Source organism: Salminus brasiliensis, chromosome 23, assembly GCF_030463535.1.
Source record: "Salminus brasiliensis chromosome 23, fSalBra1.hap2, whole genome shotgun sequence".
In the NCBI taxonomy this organism is placed as follows: Eukaryota; Metazoa; Chordata; class Actinopteri; order Characiformes; family Bryconidae; genus Salminus; species Salminus brasiliensis.
Genome location: NC_132900.1, coordinates 16,342,125 through 16,361,603, shown reverse-complemented (window position 1 = coordinate 16,361,603; position 19,479 = coordinate 16,342,125). Strand labels below are relative to the sequence as shown.

The 19,479-nt window shown below is 40.4% G+C and overlaps 1 protein-coding gene across 1 annotated transcript in view; it reads right to left on the bottom strand.

Moving 5' to 3' along the window:
- Positions 1-19,479, bottom strand: part of LOC140546224 (uncharacterized) — a 427,728-nt gene that overhangs the window by 219,439 nt on the left and 188,810 nt on the right. The window contains exon 2 of the mRNA XM_072669456.1: positions 13,632-13,654. Coding sequence (XP_072525557.1) covers positions 13,632-13,654 — 23 coding nt within the window. The remainder of the gene's footprint in view (positions 1-13,631; positions 13,655-19,479) is intronic.

The following is a 19,479-nucleotide window of genomic DNA, read 5'->3' as shown; positions in this document are numbered from 1 at the left end:
AGATCCTCTGTGACAAGAAAAAAGAAAATCAATATATGTATAAAAACCGAATTAACAAGTACCTGTTACACAGTTGCAGATTAATTGCAAGCCAGCCAGACACCATTCCAGATGCGGACAACCATTCAGAGCTGAAGATGCATTGCCCCTTGTTGGCCAGATCCACTTTCAGGTAAAAAGGTGCGTGATGGGATCCTGTGTGACAAAAAAAAGAAAATCAATATATGTATAATGACCGAATTAACACGTACCTGTTACACAGTTGCAGATTAATTGTGAGCCAGCCAGACACCGTTTTAGATGCAGACAACCACTCATAGCTGAAGATGGATTGCCCCTTGTTGGCCGGATCCACTTTCAGGTAAAAAGGTGCGTGATGGGATCCTGTGTGACAAAAAAAAAGAAAATCAATATATGTATAAAAACTGAATTAACACGTACCTGTTACACAGTTGCAGATTAATTGCAAGATCCACTTTCAGGTAAAAAGATGCGTCAGGTGGGTCATGACATCCTAAAAATAAGAAAGACAAAAAAGAAAGTCAATATAAGTATAGAAACTGAATGTTCACTTACCTGTAACTCAGATGCAGATGTAAAGAAAGCCAGTCAGACACCATTCCAGATGCAGGCAACCTCTCACAGCTGGACATGGATAGCCCCTTGTTGGCCGGATCCAGTTTCAGGTAAAAATGTGCATGATGGGATCCTGTGTGACAAAAAAAAAGAAAATCAATATATGTATAAAAACTGAATTAACACGTACCTGTTACACAGTTGCAGATCATTTGCAAGCCAGCCAGACACCGTTCCAGATGCAGACAACCACTAGTAGCTGAAGATGGATTGCCCCTTGTTGGCCAGGTCCACTTTCAGGTAAAAAGGTGCGTCATGAGATCCTCTGTGACAAGAAAAAAGAAAATCAATATATGTATAAAAATCGAATTAACATGTACCTGTTACACAGTTGCAGATTAATTGCAAGATCCACTTTCAGGTATAAAGATGCGTCAGGTGGGTCATGAGATCCTAAAAATAAGAAAGACAAAAAAGAATGTCAACACAGTTGCAGATTAATTGCAAGCCAGCCAGACACTGATCCAGAAAAAAGAAATCAATATGTATAAGAACGAATTAACACGTATCTTTTAGACAGTTGCAGATTAATTGCAAGCCAGCCAGACACTGTTCCAGATTTAGACAACCACTTGCAGCTGAAGATGGATTGCCCCTTGTTGGCCAGGTCCACTTTCAGGTAAAAAGGTGCGTCATGAGATCCTCTGTGACAAGAAAAAAGAAAATCAATATATGTATAAAAACCGAATTAACAAGTACCTGTTACACAGTTGCAGATTAATTGCAAGCCAGCCAGACACCATTCCAGATGCGGACAACCATTCAGAGCTGAAGATGCATTGCCCCTTGTTGGCCAGATCCACTTTCAGGTAAAAAGGTGCGTGATGGGATCCTGTGTGACAAAAAAAAGAAAATCAATATATGTATAATGACCGAATTAACACGTACCTGTTACACAGTTGCAGATTAATTGTGAGCCAGCCAGACACCGTTTTAGATGCAGACAACCACTCATAGCTGAAGATGGATTGCCCCTTGTTGGCCGGATCCACTTTCAGGTAAAAAGGTGCGTGATGGGATCCTGTGTGACAAAAAAAAAGAAAATCAATATATGTATAAAAACTGAATTAACACGTACCTGTTACACAGTTGCAGATCAATTGCAAGATCCACTTTCAGGTAAAAAGATGCGTCAGGTGGGTCATGACATCCTAAAAATAAGAAAGACAAAAAAGAAAGTCAATATAAGTATAGAAACTGAATGTTCACTTACCTGTAACTCAGATGCAGATGTAAAGAAAGCCAGTCAGACACCATTCCAGATGCAGGCAACCTCTCACAGCTGGACATGGATAGCCCCTTGTTGGCCGGATCCAGTTTCAGGTAAAAATGTGCATGATGGGATCCTGTGTGACAAAAAAAAAGAAAATCAATATATGTATAAAAACTGAATTAACACGTACCTGTTACACAGTTGCAGATCATTTGCAAGCCAGCCAGACACCGTTCCAGATGCAGACAACCACTAGTAGCTGAAGATGGATTGCCCCTTGTTGGCCAGGTCCACTTTCAGGTAAAAAGGTGCGTCATGAGATCCTCTGTGACAAGAAAAAAGAAAATCAATATATGTATAAAAATCGAATTAACATGTACCTGTTACACAGTTGCAGATTAATTGCAAGATCCACTTTCAGGTATAAAGATGCGTCAGGTGGGTCATGAGATCCTGAAAATAAGAAAGACAAAAAAGAATGTCAACACAGTTGCAGATTAATTGCAAGCCAGCCAGACACTGATCCAGAAAAAAGAAATCAATATGTATAAAAAACGAATTAACACGTATCTTTTACACAGTTGCAGATTAATTGCAAGCCAGCCAGACACCGTTCCAGATGCAGACAACCATTCAGAGCTGAAGATGGATTGCCCCTTGTTGGCCAGATCCACTTTCAGGTAAAAAGGTGCGTGATGGGATCCTGTGTGACAAAAAAAAGAAAATCAATATATGTATAAAAACCGAATTAACACTTACCTGTTACATAGTTGCAGATTAATTGCAAGCCAGCCAGACACCGTTCTAGATGCAGACAACCACTCATAGCTGAAGATGGATTGCCCCTTGTTGGCCAGGTCCACTTTCAGGTAAAAAGGTGCGTCATGAGATCCTGTGTGACAAGAAAAAAGAAAATCAATATATGTATAAAAACTGAATTAACACGTACCTGTTACACAGTTGCAGATTAATTGCAAGATCCACTTTCAGGTAAAAAGATGCGTCAGGTGGGTCATGACATCCTAAAAATAAGAAAGACAAAAAAGAAAGTCAATATAAGTATAGAAACTGAATGTTCACTTACCTGTAACTCAGATGCAGATGAAAAGAAAGCCAGTCAGACGCCATTCCAGATGCAGGCAACCTCTCACAGCTGGACATGGATAGCCCCTTGTTGGCCGGATCCACTTTCAGGTAAAAAGGTGCGTGATGGGATCCTGTGTGACAAAAAAAAGAAAATCAATATATGTATAAAAACCGAATTAAGACGTACCTGTTATACAGTTGCAGATTAATTGCAAGCCAGCCAGACACCGTTCTAGATGCAGACAACCACTCATAGCTGAAGATGGATTGCCCCTTGTTGGCTGGATCCACTTTCACGTAAAAAGGTGAGTGATGGGATCCTGTGTGACAAGAAAAAAGAAAATCAATATATGTATAAAAACTGAATTAACACGTACCTGTTACACAGTTGCAGATCAATTGCAAGCCAGCCAGACACCGTTTCAGATGCAGACAACCACTCGTAGCTGAAGATGGATTGCCCCTTGTTGGCCAGGTAAAAAGGTGCGTCATGAGATCCTGTGTGACAAGAAAAAAGAAAATCAATATATGTATAAAAACCAAATTAACACGTACCTGTTACACAGTTGCAGATTAATTGCAAGATCCACTTTCAGGTAAAAAGGTCAGTCAGGTGGGTCCAGAAATCCTGAAAATAAGAAAGACAAAAAATAAAGTCAAAACAGTTGCAGATTAATTGCAAGCCAGCCAGACACTGATCCAGAAAAAAGAAATCAATATGTATAAAAAACGAATTAACACGTATCTTTTACACAGTTGCAGATTAATTGCATGCCAGCCAGACACCGTTCCAGATGCAGACAACCACTCGTAGCTGAAGATGGATTGCCTCTTGTTGGCCAGGTCCACTTTCAGGTAAAAAGGTGCGTCAAGAGATCCTGTGTGACAAGAAAAAAGAAAATCAATATATGTATAAAAACCGAATTAACACGTACCTGTTACACAGTTGCAGATTAATTGCAAGCCAGCCAGACACCGTTCCAGATGCAGACAACCACTCGTAGCTGAAGATGGATTGCCTCTTGTTGGCCAGGTCCACTTTCAGGTAAAAAGGTGCGTCATGAGATCCTCTGTGACAAGAAAAAAGAAAATCAATATATGTATAAAAACCGAATTAACACGTACCTGTTACACAGTTGCAGATTAATTGCAAGCCAGCCAGACACTGTTCCAGATGCAGACAACCACTCGCAGCTGAAGATGGATTGCCCCTTGTTGGCCAGGTCCACTTTCAGGTAAAAAGGTGTGTCATGAGATCCTGTGTGACAAGAATAAAGAAGATCATTATATGTATAAAAAACGATTTAACACATACCTGTTACACAGTTGCAGATTCCACTTTCAGGTAAAAATGTGCGTCAGGTGGGTCATGACATCCTGAAAATTAGAAAGACAAAAAAGAAAATCAATATATGTATAGAAACTGAATTTCACTTACCTGTTACTCAGTTGCAGATGAAAAGAAAGCCATTCAGACACCGTTCCAGATGCAGACAGCCACTCACAGCTGAAGATGGATTGCCCCTTGTTGGCCAGATGCACTGTCAGGTAAAAAGGTGCGTCATGGGATCCTGTGTGACAAGAAAAAAGAAAATCAAAATATGTATAAAAACTGAATTAACACGTACCTTTTCCACAGTTGCAGACTAATTGCAAGCCAGCCAGACCCCATTCCAGATGCAGACAAAGAAAAAATGTGTACTGCCTCAATAGTGCTTGAAGTGCTTGGTCTGCACTCACCCTCTAATTAACAGTACATACTTTGAGTTCTTAAGAACAATTCAAAACATAGGAGTTGAAAAGCTCTCACAATGGTCTTTGTATTCAGACATCCTTTTTTCTGAAGACATTTTATAATCCTGATCCATGCCTCAACCATGCACGTCCTTGGTTTGAGTTGCTGAGAGTCAATTTAGGAGTGATACCTTTATCCAACGGAGTCCTCTGTGTGTAAGTCTATTCCAAAGTCCATATGAAGAGCAAGTTAGTTGTTAGGAATGCAAATAAAGAAAGAAACAAACAAGAAAAATGAAAAGCTTTCTACAATAGCAGAACAGCACAAGGCTTGGCTGAATATATAAAGAATTAAACTTACAATGAGTATTAGAACTTATAGTTCCACCAATAAGGATCTTCATTACAGTGAAGCCTGACGTTAGTCACAACTGAACCTCCTTGCTACTGCACATTTAAAGGAACAAAGATCATTCAAGAGACCACATATTACAGTATAATGTAGTATATTTATTGGCTATGCAGATGTACATAGGCCTAAAGGAATGGTATGGAGTTGAGAAATAATATAGTGAGGCCCATGGGTTACACTTGGGAAAGGAGATTGGGATCTGCTCCCAGACCAAATTTGATAAACTGAACATGAACTGAACGAACATAAAATGTTTAGATTAGACATACTTTCGGATTTACGTGACAGAGATGTTAAAAGGTCCAGTTGTGTCTGCAGCACATAGACCACATAAGTAATTGTGGGGGCTAATGAATATTCCTGGATGAAATGCAGACATCCTGCATATGGGAACAGTACAACAACATATGACGTGTAGTAGAGAATAAAACACAATGTGTTCCTTTGTCTGGGAGTGAGAGCAGAGGGGCACCCTGAATTGGCAGACTCTCTCCACACTGTATTTTTGACTGGAATAAAATGTTTCATTGTTACAACTGAAAGACTGTGGTCACGAGTCTCCTTTCCAAAAGAAGTCCTCCAAAGAAGACCACGACAGTAACCCATGTACAGGTCATTGCAACCAGCTTTAAGGGTCTCCTCAGAAACGCTAGTCATTCAGACTTTAACAGAGTGAATCATGCTGTCTTACTAAGGAGTCAAAAAAAAGTTCTTCGCTTGTATATCGAAGCACATTTTCACTGGAGTTTGGGGAGCTCAGTCAAGTTAGTTTGATGTTGGATCTGCTGATATTTACTTCACCCCTCCTCTCACTCACAATGTCCTAAAATCTCAGACGTGACTTTTTTTTTTTTAAACAATAGAGAAACTACAATCAGTTTTAATTTTAACAAGGATATTTAATCAAAATAGACTGAATTCATGCAGCAGGTGCTGTACATGGTAAAAGTGCAGAAGCCTACAACTCTCACAGAGATAAGGAGCTGCTGAGGTTAGTTATAAAGACAATCAAACCTGTATTTGAAACCTCTAACTTGAGATGTAATGAACTTCCTCACTTTAGACAATATAAACATGCATGTAGGGCATTTTTATAACAAATAAATCACTATTTTGACACAGTCATAATATATGCCTATTTTAACATGTTTTACGTAATATTAGGTAAAATTAGGTCTGCACTCACCCTCTTATTACCAGTACACAATGCAAACAAAGAAACAAACAAGAAAAAGAGAAGCAAAAAGCAGAACAGCTCAAAATCTAAAATAAAACACACAAGGCTTGGCTGAATATATAAAGAATTAAACTTACAATGAGTATTAGGACCTATAGTTTCACCAATTCATTACAGTGAGCCTGAAATTAGCTACATGTAAACCTCTTTGCTACAGCATGGTTCCCTTCTTTTGGCTTGTAACCTGGCGTACTTCCATTATACTGCCACATAGTGGATGGAGTAGGAATAACCATGAAAAAAAAAACATGCTATCTATCCCAACACTGGAGTCACATAGGTGTCAGCTATGGCTTCAAGTAGGCCCAAGTTGTAGGATTTTTTTTATGCCAATATAGAAAATAGACAATAGGCAAGTGGCTTAAATGCCCAACCACAACAGGCCCAATGAGACATATAGAACCAAGCAAAACAGGCCCAATGAGACATATAGAACCAAGCAAAACAGGCCCAATGAGACATAAAGAACCAGCAAAGCAGGCCCAATGAGACATAAAGAACCAGGCAAGCAGGCCCAATGAGACATAAAGAACCAGGCAAGCAGGCCCAATGAGACATAAAGAACCAGGCAAAACAGGCCCAATGAGACATAAACAACCAGCAAAACAGGCCCAATGAGACATAAACAACCAGGCAAAACAGGCCCAATGAGACATAAAGAACCAACAGAACAGGCCCAATGAGACATAAAGAACCAGCAAAACAGACCCAATGAGACATAAAGAACCAGCAAAACAGTCCCAATGAGACATAAACAACCAGCAAAACAGGCCCAATGAGACTAGGGATGCATCTTTCAGATATTAGGGTCGGATATTGATCCCGATATTAACAATGCAATGTTTGGTCTCACTGACTTCATATTTCAGAATAAATGCTAGGCAACACTGATGGGCACATGAGTTCCAAATAAATACACACAACTAAATCACAATTACTGCATTTTCAGCTAAAACACACTATTCTGGAGTAATTAACAACATGAGAACTAGCAAACAGCGATTAGGCAACTGAAGACCTATCATCCAGGATAGATAAACAGACAGAAAGAGCATTGTGGATGGATGGAGAGAGAAGAGCTTTTTAAAGGAACAGAAAGGAATGCAACCCACAGAAACTTACTAAACTCTGTTAACATGGCTATGCCTAATCTCACCCTCCATACCCAATCTCACCACTTTCACTGGTTTTACTATTTCCACATATTTTTGTGGAATTTTATAATCCTGAACCGTATCTGAACCTTGGGCCTTGGTTGGAGTTGCTGAGAGTCAATTCAGGAGTGATACCTTTATCCTACCTTTGTCCTCTGTGTGTAGGTATTCAAATATCCACATGAAGAGTAAGTTAGTTGTAGGAAGTGTAAAGAAAAGAAATAAACAAATACGAAAAAAGAGAAGCTTTCTGTCAAAGCAGAACAGGATCTTCATTACAGTGAGGCCTGAACTTAGCCACATGTAAACCTCTTTGCTACAGCATGCTCTCTCCTTTTGGCTTGTAACCTGGCCTACTTCCATTATAGTGCCACATAGTGGATGGAGTAGGAATAACCATGAAAAAAAAAACATGCCATCTATCCAAACACTGGAGTCACATGGATGTCAGCTATGGCTTCAAGTAGGCCCAAGTTGTAGGATTTTTTTTATGCCAATATAGAAAAATAGACAATAGGCAAGTGGCTTAAATGCCCAACCACAACAGGCCCAATGAGACATAAAGAACCAGCAAAACAGGCCCAATGAGACATATAGAACCAGGCAAAACAGGCCCAATGAGACATAAAGAACCAGCAAAGCAGGCCCAATGAGACATAAAGAACCAGGCAAGCAGGCCCAATGAGACATAAAGAACCAGGCAAGCAGGCCCAATGAGACATAAAGAACCAGGCAAAACAGGCCCAATGAGACATAAACAACCAGCAAAACAGGCCCAATGAGATATAAACAACCAGGCAAAACAGGCCCAATGAGACATAAAGAACCAACAGAACAGGCCCAATGAGACATAAAGAACCAGCAAAACAGACCCAATGAGACATAAAGAACCAGCAAAACAGACCCAATGAGACATAAAGAACCAGCAAAACAGTCCCAATGAGACATAAACAACCAGCAAAACAGGCCCAATGAGACTAGGGATGCATCTTTCAGATATTAGGGTCGGATATTGATCCCGATATTAACAATGCAATGTTTGGTCTCACTGACTTCATATTTCAGACTAAAAGCCAGGCAACACTGATGGGCACATGAGTTCCAAATAAATACACACAACTAAATCACAATTACTGCATTTTCAGCTAAAACACACTATTCTGGAGTAATTAACAACATGAGAACTAGCAAACAGCGATTAGGCAACTGAAGACCTATCATCCAGGATAGATAAACAGACAGAAAGAGCATTGTGGATGGATGGAGAGAGAAGAGCTTTTTAAAGGAACAGAAAGAAATGCAACCCACAGAAACTTACTAAACTCTGTTAACATGGCTATGCCTAATCTCACCCTCCATACCCAGTCTCACCACTTTCACTGGTTTTACTATTTCCACATATTTTTGTGGAATTTTATAATCCTGAACCGTATCTGAACCTTGGGCCTTGGTTGGAGTTGCTGAGAGTCAATTCAGGAGTGATACCTTTATCCTACCTTTGTCCTCTGTGTGTAGGTATTCAAATATCCACATGAAGAGTAAGTTCGTTGTAGGAAGTGTAAAGAAAAGAAATAAACAAATAAGAAAAAAGAGAAGCTTTCTGTCAAAGCAGAACAGGATCTTCATTACAGTGAGGCCTGAAGTTAGCCACATGTAAACCTCTTTGCTACAGCATGGTCTCTCCTTTTGGCTTGTAACCTGGCCTACTTCCATTATAGTGCCACATAGTGGATGGAGTAGGAATAACCATGAAAAAAAAAACATGCCATCTATCCAAACACTGGAGTCACATGGATGTCAGCCATGGCTTCAAGTAGGCCCAAGTTGTAGGATTTTTTTTATGCCAATATAGAAAAATAGACAATAGGCAAGTGGCTTAAATGCCCAACCACAACAGGCCCAATGAGACATAAAGAACCAGCAAAACAGGCCCAATGAGACATATAGAACCAAGCAAAACAGGCCCAATAAGACATATAGAACCAGGCAAAACAGGCCCAATGAGACAAAGAACCAGCAAAGCAGGCCCAAAGAGACATAAAGAACCAGCAAAGCAGGCCCAATGACACATAAAGAACCAGCAAAGCAGGCCCAATGAGACATAAAGAACCAGGCAAAACAGGCCCAATGAGACATAAAGAACCAGGCAAAACAGGCCCAATGAGACATAAAGAACCAGGCAAAACAGGCCCAATGAGACATAAAGAACCAGGCAAAACAGGCCCAATGAGACATAAAGAACCAGCAAAACAGGCCCAATGAGACATAAACAACCAGGCAAAACAGGCCCAATGAGACATAAAGAACCAACAGAACAGGCCCAATGAGACATAAAGAACCAGCAAAACAGACCCAATGAGACATAAAGAACCAGCAAAACAGGCCCAATGAGACATAAAGAACCAGCAAAGCAGGCCCAATGAGACAAAGAACCAGCAAAGCAGGCCCAATGAGACAAAGAACCAGCAAAGCAGGCCCAATGAGATATAAAGAACCAGGCAAAACAGGCCTAATGAGACATAAAGAACCAGCAAAACAATCCCAATGAGACATAAACAACCAGCAAAACAGGCCCAATGAGACTAGGGATGCATCTTTCAGATGTTACGATTGGATATTGATCCCGATATTAACAATGCAATGTTTGGTCTCACTGACTTCATATTTCAGAATAAAAGCCAGGCAACACTGATGAACACATGAGTTCCAAATAAATACACACAACTAAATCACAATTACTGCATTTTCAGCTAAAACACACTATTCTGGAGTAATTAACAACATGAGAACTAGCAAACAGCGATTAGGCAACTGAAGACCTATCATCCAGGATAGATAAACAGACAGAAAGAGCATTGTGGATGGATGGAGAGAGAAGAGCTTTTTAAAGGAACAGAAAGGAATGCAACCCACAGAAACTTACTAAACTCTGTTAACATGGCTATGCCTAATCTCACCCTCCATACCCAATCTCACCACTTTCACTGGTTTTACTATTTCCACATATTTTTGTGGAATTTTATAATCCTGAACCGTATCTGAACCTTGGGCCTTGGTTGGAGTTGCTGAGAGTCAATTCAGGAGTGATACCTTTATCCTACCTTTGTCCTCTGTGTGTAGGTATTCAAATATCCACATGAAGAGTAAGTTAGTTGTAGGAAGTGTAAAGAAAAGAAATAAACAAATAAGAAAAAAGAGAAGCTTTCTGTCAAAGCAGAACAGGATCTTCATTACAGTGAGGCCTGAACTTAGCCACATGTAAACCTCTTTGCTACAGCATGGTCTCTCCTTTTGGCTTGTAACCTGGCCTACTTCCATTATAGTGCCACATAGTGGATTGAGTAGGAATAACCATGAAAAAAAAAACATGCCATCTATCCAAACACTGGAGTCACATGGATGTCAGCTATGGCTTCAAGTAGGCCCAAGTTGTAGGATTTTTTTTATGCCAATATAGACAAATAGACAATAGGCAAGTGGCTTAAATGCCCAACCACAACAGGCCCAATGAGACATAAAGAACCAGCAAAACAGGCCCAATGAGACATATAGAACCAGGCAAAACAGGCCCAATGAGACATAAAGAACCAGCAAAGCAGGCCCAATGAGACATAAAGAACCAGGCAAGCAGGCCCAATGAGACATAAAGAACCAGGCAAGCAGGCCCAATGAGACATAAAGAACCAGGCAAGCAGGCCCAATGAGACATAAAGAACCAGGCAAGCAGGCCCAATGAGACATAAAGAACCAGGCAAAACAGGCCCAATGAGACATAAACAACCAGCAAAACAGGCCCAATGAGATATAAACAACCAGGCAAAACAGGCCCAATGAGACATAAAGAACCAACAGAACAGGCCCAATGAGACATAAAGAACCAGCAAAACAGACCCAATGAGACATAAAGAACCAGCAAAACAGACCCAATGAGACATAAAGAACCAGCAAAACAGTCCCAATGAGACATAAACAACCAGCAAAACAGGCCCAATGAGACATAAACAACCAGGCAGAACAGGCCCAATGAGACATAAAGAACCAACAGAACAGGCCCAATGAGACATAAAGAACCAGCAAAACAGACCCAATGAGACATAAAGAACCAGCAAAACAGTCCCAATGAGACATAAAGAACCAGCAAAACAGTCCCAATGAGACATAAACAACCAGCAAAACAGGCCCAATGAGACTAGAGATGCATCTTTCAGATATTAGGGTCGGATATTGATCCCGATATTAACAATGCAATGTTTGGTCTCACTGACTTCATATTTCAGAATAAAAGCCAGGCAACACTGATGGGCACATGAGTTCCAAATAAATACACACAACTAAATCACAATTACTGCATTTTCAGCTAAAACACACTATTCTGGAGTAATTAACAACATGAGAACTAGCAAACAGCGATTAGGCAACTGAAGACCTATCATCCAGGATAGATAAACAGACAGAAAGAGCATTGTGGATGGATGGAGAGAGAAGAGCTTTTTAAAGGAACAGAAAGGAATGCAACCCACAGAAACCTACTAAACTCTGTTAACATGGCTATGCCTAATCTCACCCTCCATACCCAATCTCACCACTTTCACTGGTTTTACTATTTCCACATATTTTTGTGGAATTTTATAATCCTGAACCGTATCTGAACCTTGGGCCTTGGTTGGAGTTGCTGAGAGTCAATTCAGGAGTGATACCTTTATCCTACCTTTGTCCTCTGTGTGTAGGTATTCAAATATCCACATGAAGAGTAAGTTAGTTGTAGGAAGTGTAAAGAAAAGAAATAAACAAATAAGAAAAAAGAGAAGCTTTCTGTCAAAGCAGAACAGGATCTTCATTACAGTGAGGCCTGAACTTAGCCACATGTAAACCTCTTTGCTACAGCATGGTCTCTCCTTTTGGCTTGTAACCTGGCCTACTTCCATTATAGTGCCACATAGTGGATGGAGTAGGAATAACCATGAAAAAAAAAAACATGCCATCTATCCAAACACTGGAGTCACATGGATGTCAGCTATGGCTTCAAGTAGGCCCAAGTTGTAGGATTTTTTTTATGCCAATATAGAAAAATAGACAATAGGCAAGTGGCTTAAATGCCCAACCACAACAGGCCCAATGAGACATAAAGGACCAACAGAACAGGCCCAATGAGACATAAAGAACCAGCAAAACAGACCCAATGAGACATAAAGAACCAGCAAAACAGGCCCAATGAGACATAAAGAACCAGCAAAGCAGGCCCAATGAGACAAAGAACCAGCAAAGCAGGCCCAATGAGACAAAGAACCAGCAAAGCAGGCCCAATGAGAAATAAAGAACCAGGCAAAACAGGCCTAATGAGACATAAAGAACCAGCAAAACAGTCCCAATGAGACATAAACAACCAGCAAAACAGGCCCAATGAGACTAGGGATGCATCTTTCAGATGTTACGATCGGATATTGATCCCGATATTAACAATGCAATGTTTGGTCTCACTGACTTCATATTTCAGAATAAAATCCAGGCAACACTGATGAACACATGAGTTCCAAATAAATACACACAACTAATCATCAAAATTACTGCATTTTCAGCTAAAAAAACTTACAATAAGTATTAGAACCTATAGTTCCACCAATAACAATCTTCATTACAGTGAGGCCTGAAGTTGGCCACATGTAAACCTCTTTGCTAAAGCATGGTTTCCTTCTTTTGGCTTGTAACCTGGCATATGTCCATTATACTGCCACCTAGTGGATGGAGTAGGAATAACCATGAAAAAAACATGCCATCTATCCCAACACTGGAGTCACATGGGTGTCAGCTATGGCTTCAAGTAGGCCCAAGTTGTAGAAATTTATTTATGCCAATACAGAAAAATAGACAATAGGCAAGTGGCTTAAAGGCCCAGCCACAACAGGCCCAATGAGATATAAAGAACCAGGCAAAACAGGCCCAATGAGACATAAAGAACCAGCAAAGCAGGCCCAATGAGACATAAAGAACCTGCAAAGCAGGCCCAAAGAGACATAAGGAACCAGGCAAAACAGGCCTAATGAGACATAAAGAACCAGCAAAACAGGCTCAATGAGACATAAACAACCAGCAAAACAGGCCCAATGAGACTAGGGATGCATCTTTCAGATATTACGATCGGATATTGATCCCGATATTAACAATGCAATGTTTGGTCTCACTGACTTCATATTTCAGAATAAAAGCCAGGCAACACTGATGAACATATGAGTTCCAAATAAATACACACAACTAATCATCAAAATTACTGCATTTTCAGCTAAAAAAAACACTATTCTGGAGTAACAAACAACATAAGAACTAGCAAACAGCGAGTAGGCAAATGAAGACCTATCATCCAGGATAGATAAACAGACAGAAAGAGCATTGTGGATGGATGGAGAGAGAAGAGCTTTTTAAAGGAACAGAAAGGAAAGCAACCCACAGAAACTTACTAAACTCTGTTAACATGGCTATGCCTAATCTCACCCCCATACCCAATCTCACCACTTTCACTGGTGTTACTACTTCCACATATTTTTGTGGAATTTTATTATCCTGAACCATATCTGGACCTTGGTCCTTGGTTGGAGTTGCTGAGAGTCAATTCAGGAGTGATACCTTTATCCTACCTTTGTCCTCTGTGTGTAGGTATTCAAATATCCATATGAAGAGTAAGTTAGTTGTAGGAAGTGTAAAGAAAAGAAATAAACAAATAAGAAAAAAGAGAAGCTTTCTGTCAAAGCAGAACAGGATCTTCATTACAGTAAGGCCTGAAGTTAGCCACATGTAAACCTCTTTGCAGCAGCATGGTCTCTCCTTTTGGCTTGTAACCTGGCCTACTTCCATTATAGTGCCACATAGTGGATGGAGTAGGAATAACCATGAAAAAAAACTTGCCCTCTATCACAACACTGGAGTCACATAGGTGTCAGCTATGGCTTTAAGGAGGCCTGAGTTGTAGGACTTATATATATAAAACAGACAATATAGAAAACAGACAATAGGCAAGTGGCTTAAAGCCCAATGAGACAAAGAATCAGCACAACAGTCCCAACAGGCCAAGGTCCTGCACAATTGTTTCTTATTTTAGTGACAAATAAATAGTAATTTAATGCATTTACATCTGTGTGTTAATTTGTTGTATTTTATTTGACAAAGTTAGTGAGGTCAGATTTACATCAATCCTTATGCTTTAAGTCTCTCCCACATGGTTAGGTATACGGTTTATTTATTTAACAATGGTTTCAGATCAGTATTGCGTATCTATCGTTAAGTGTATGCATTGGTCTAGGAACTGAAAAAGGTTGGTGCATCCCTAAATATAACACATAGGAAACAGAAGATCACAGCACTGTTGTGGTGTGTTTTTTTTTACTTCACTAATACCTGTAGTTTTACTGCTGGAAGCACTTTCTAATAAATTAATCTAGTCTATCAGATTATCTTATGTGTAGTTTTACTGCTGGAAGCACTTTCTAATAAATTAATCTAGTCCAGGAGGAGACCAATGAGATGAGGTTGTCAGTGTTGTTTATGTTGTAATATTTCACATAATATTGACACATTGACAAAAATAGCAGAATCTTAAAAAAAACTTTGTCAATATATTACTGCCAAATACATCAAATACTGTCAATAATGCACTTCAACATGTAGAATATAAGGTAAAAAATACATGAACACAAGAAGCACGGCTGAAACGACGGTTTGGATTTGTTCTGCATTTGATTCGGTGAGTGTACTGGGTGAATCTTTTGGTGCATATAAATGAAAAAGAGTAAAAAGAAAAGCCGGTAGAGTTGAAGCTGACATGCTGAGCTGCACTGCAGTTTGTTTCAGGGGGTCATGTGCGAGTGGGCAGTGCTAGCCCCCATTTCATGCTGCTGATGAGTGTTTATATTCAAGGAGGGAAGAAAAAAAAGCTTTACTTTGTACATTTATTTGTATTTTGTTAACAGGACAGTTATTTTCTGACTCTTCTGTGACTCTACTCTGCAGTTTGGCTGCACCTGCGTGAACACTTGATGGTGAACCGAGCCCTCGTCTAGAGGAACAGCTTGGAGAGTTCAGAAGCAGTGGACGGACCTTTCTTCTTCTCTGGGGGGACTACACTCAGCAGTGTGGGAGGAAAATAAAGAAAGTTAGACTTTTCAAGTGGATTGAACTCGAAGGAAAGGAAACATAGCCAAAGAAAGGAGAGACTGGTTTTATTATTTAATTTATTTACAACCTACTTACTGTTGAGCGGTTCTGTTGAGCTGCGAGAGTTTCAGCCTTTTCTGAAGTTGTTTGGTCTTCAGGTCGTTGGCTCTCACTCAGGGCTGTTTCTTTACCTCAATGGTGAGTCTCCGTTCTGCTCTTGGGGTCATTTTGACTGGGTGCCCACTTCCTGGCAGAGTAGCCATAGTCCCAGATTGTCTCCATTTGTAGGTTGTTTTGTAACCCTTTCCTGATAAAACAGTTTTTGACCGTAGATCCTCTGAAAGCTCTTTTTGGTGAGGCATGGCTCACATATGCATATTCTTCTTGTGTGGAGCGAAACTCAGAAGAGTAGAGAAGACTTCAGGTATGAGAACACCTGACTCCAGTTAGCTTTCTTTGAGATTCAGAATTTTTTTGTTCTTATTTTAGGCACATTATGTTAATACGCTTGACCTGGATTAGATCTCATTTTATGACAAATTAATGCAGAAAACCATAGAATTGCAAAGGGTTCACATACTTTTTCTTTTCACTGTAGAATAGGCTAAGCATGTAAAGCATGAAAAATTGTAGGATGTATGGATTTATGGTCTCTAAACAGTTACTTAGCATAGGCCTCATCCCCTTTTTGGCATATGTCCACCAAACTTGACTTTCGGACAGTGCAGTGCCACTTCCTAGTGCCAGATGCTGATTAGGAACTGAACCCCCTTTCAAAACGTGCCTCAGCTCCTTACCTACTGGATAGGCTTGACTTTGGGCCTACTTTAGGTTACTAAACTGAGAAATCCTGCTTTGTGAAATGACCCCCAGGAGTGGCTACATGTTTACATAGGATTCAACTGATTTGTTAGATGAACAGAATTACTGACACATTTGATTCATTTTGTTACTCTTGGCATGCAGGTATCCCACCAATGCAGAGTATGTTCAGGTTGACGATGCTTTAATTGTGAAGAGCCGTTTCCTGAGGGATGTTGAGGAGGACGATTATGTAAGTTTGTTTTTTTTTAGAATAAATTTATTATTGTTGATCACAGAAGAGTAGTTGGTGTAATATTGGTGGAGAGATTGGCGTAATTTCTCTTTTTTGTTTGAGACTGATAACTTTGCTGAAGGAATCATGCATTGTTGGAGAGGATGCTACGTCTGAGGCCCACATTAAGGTGTTGCATGAAAAGTACAGGACGACACAACCTGATTTAATGATCGTGAATGACCACATGAAGAAGACCTTTGCATTGGCAGCATGGAGAACTAGCTGAGGGAATGGCCATTGAAAACCTTCTGCTGGAGGTTAGCCATCAAATGTGTCAATTGTGTCTTTAATAGTCTATTATAAGATATTTATGGCTGTTCTAGGTTTTTAACTCTTTGCTACTGCCTTCATCACTGCACTTTATTACAACATCATAATGAGTGTGTATTTTCTGCTTTTATCTTACAGTTGTATGATGAGGTCGATGCCATCCATTCCCTAATGATGTATGTTTGTCACTGCTTCAGCTGAAACAATGCTGGGAGTTTTCCACTAAAGGACTCCTAGGTACTCTTCAAGAGATGCTCGCCATGTGTAAGCATGCCATTTTTGTCTCTACCAGCAGACCTACAGAATACTCTTAAATTCATTGATACTCTCAGATGTATACAGTTTCAAGAAAAGGTGCTTCAGTGTGTATCTAATATTGCACACAATGATGTTTAGTATTCTCTTGGTGTTTGTGTAATGGGCCATCTGCATAGTAAAGTGATTCCATTGTTTTGGAAAATCTTACTTCCTAAACATAGAAACTCTGTGGGTTCTGTGTGGTAAAATGTTGCTTCTGGTGTCTGGTGGGTTCTTTTCTTTTTAATAAGGCTGATCAAAAGGAATAAATGTAACCTTTTGATATGGATTCTTTGAGTATGGCATACATTTGGCCATGTTAGAATAAAAGCTGGTATAATAAATTATTTTTTGCTTTATTTCATTGTTTTGTTTGCTGTTAAAGCCACATTTTAATGCTATTGAGTCAAATTGTTTTTGTTTGTTTTTTTGTTTTTTGTCTTTTATATTTTCACCTCCATAAAAGAGTTCTGTTTCTAAAGCTCTTTCAATTAATGCTAAAGTTGAGTGTATGTTTACCACTAAATAAACAGCATAGAAAGACATTGTGAACATGTGTGGATATTTCAGGTACAAGGTACAAGAATGGCTATTAGGGCCAAGAATGGCTTGTCACTGGGATAGTGCCTCTTAAAGCACATTTTGGAAAGGGGACACAGTTGTACCATAGTTGGGTACTTATGCTGGCCAAAATCGGTCAAGGCCAGTGTGAAGGGGGTGCACTGGGGATGGAATGTGCCCGAACACTGCTAACAGGTAGAAAAAGAGTAAATGTTATACAGTGATGATTTTGCTTCTAGCTACATAAGGGAATGGACTGATAATTGTAGCATAACCAAGGTGGGGCTGAGGGTATAAAGACTCTGAGAAACTGTTCTGCACTGAGGAAGATTTTATGCATTGCATTGTCTTACTCCAATAAATTTGTTACTCACTTTGATCCTGACTCAGAGACTCAGCTTTTCATTTCTGTCACGGTTTTTCCAACACAATCTGGCATCACGAACAGGATGAGCAACGGAGTGCAGCAGAGGGGAGAGAAGTGAACACACACAGAGGATGCTCTCTGGCAGAGGCTGGACCCAAAAGCAGGGGAAAATCCCACAGAGCAAAGGAGAAGTACCGTGGGGTGAGTGTGACTGATCCCTCCGCTTGCAATCCAAGCCTCATCTACGAAAATTGGTGGTGGTGAGTGACAGAATAATTACTTCCGAAAATTTAATTCCCCTCCACCTTTCCTTGAGCATTCCTCCTGAATGAAGTTTAGTTACATGACGGTGTAACAAGTGAAGACTAGCCTGGTCATAGCGAGGCCTCTATTGATAGACATATCACTAGAGCAATAGGTCCAGACCGTGGGAAAGAGTGCTAATAGTTTTGGTACAGGGTACCAAATATAGAATAAGTAGGCAAAGGGAGGTGAGGTGTGTTTGTTGGGGCTAAATTACTAATTGAGTCACTAAATCAAGTGAGAGAACAAGATGGGATCCCAGTTAACTAAAGGAATTACGTTTTAACCCAAAGGTTAACACTGCAGCTCTCTTAAGTCAGATGAGCCAGGATTATGGTACTGATAGTGTAATGTATGTCCCATTGTGGATAAAATATTTCTGATTCCCGACTACTGGGAGCCATATTTCACAGTGTGAAATATCTGCATAAGTTTAAGGATAGAGTGGGACAAGCACCGGTGGGGTGCCCACAAGCAGTGTTTAAACATAGTGCGAAACATAAAGCAAGTATGTTATGGGCGATTGGGTTTTGGATAGAAGAAGCAGAGCGCAGGCAGACAGAGAGAGGAAAGAGGGGCGGGGGTAAAACTAAACCAGTGTCTCTGTGTTACTCAGTTGCTGCTGATCCTGACCTCGACGCTGCCCCGCAGGAAGACCAGCAGCAGCAGGAACACCAGAACTAGGCTGGAGCAGCACCCGATCAAGCGGCAGTGGAACAACCTCCTCCACCATATGGCCTACCACCAGACCCAGCATCGCAGGTCCCTATGCCGCAGCGCAACAGGCGCTTGAGGAACTGGACGCCAGACACGGGAAGGCCAGCCCACTCGCATCGCCAGTAGCTTCCCATACCCGAAGCCATGACACAGGAAAAGGACTTAACTTCCTGACCAGGGGAAGTCTTCACTGCACTGCAGCTCTTTTCCTATGGTAGAGGTGGCTGGACCAGAGGGTCCCCTCTTAGTAC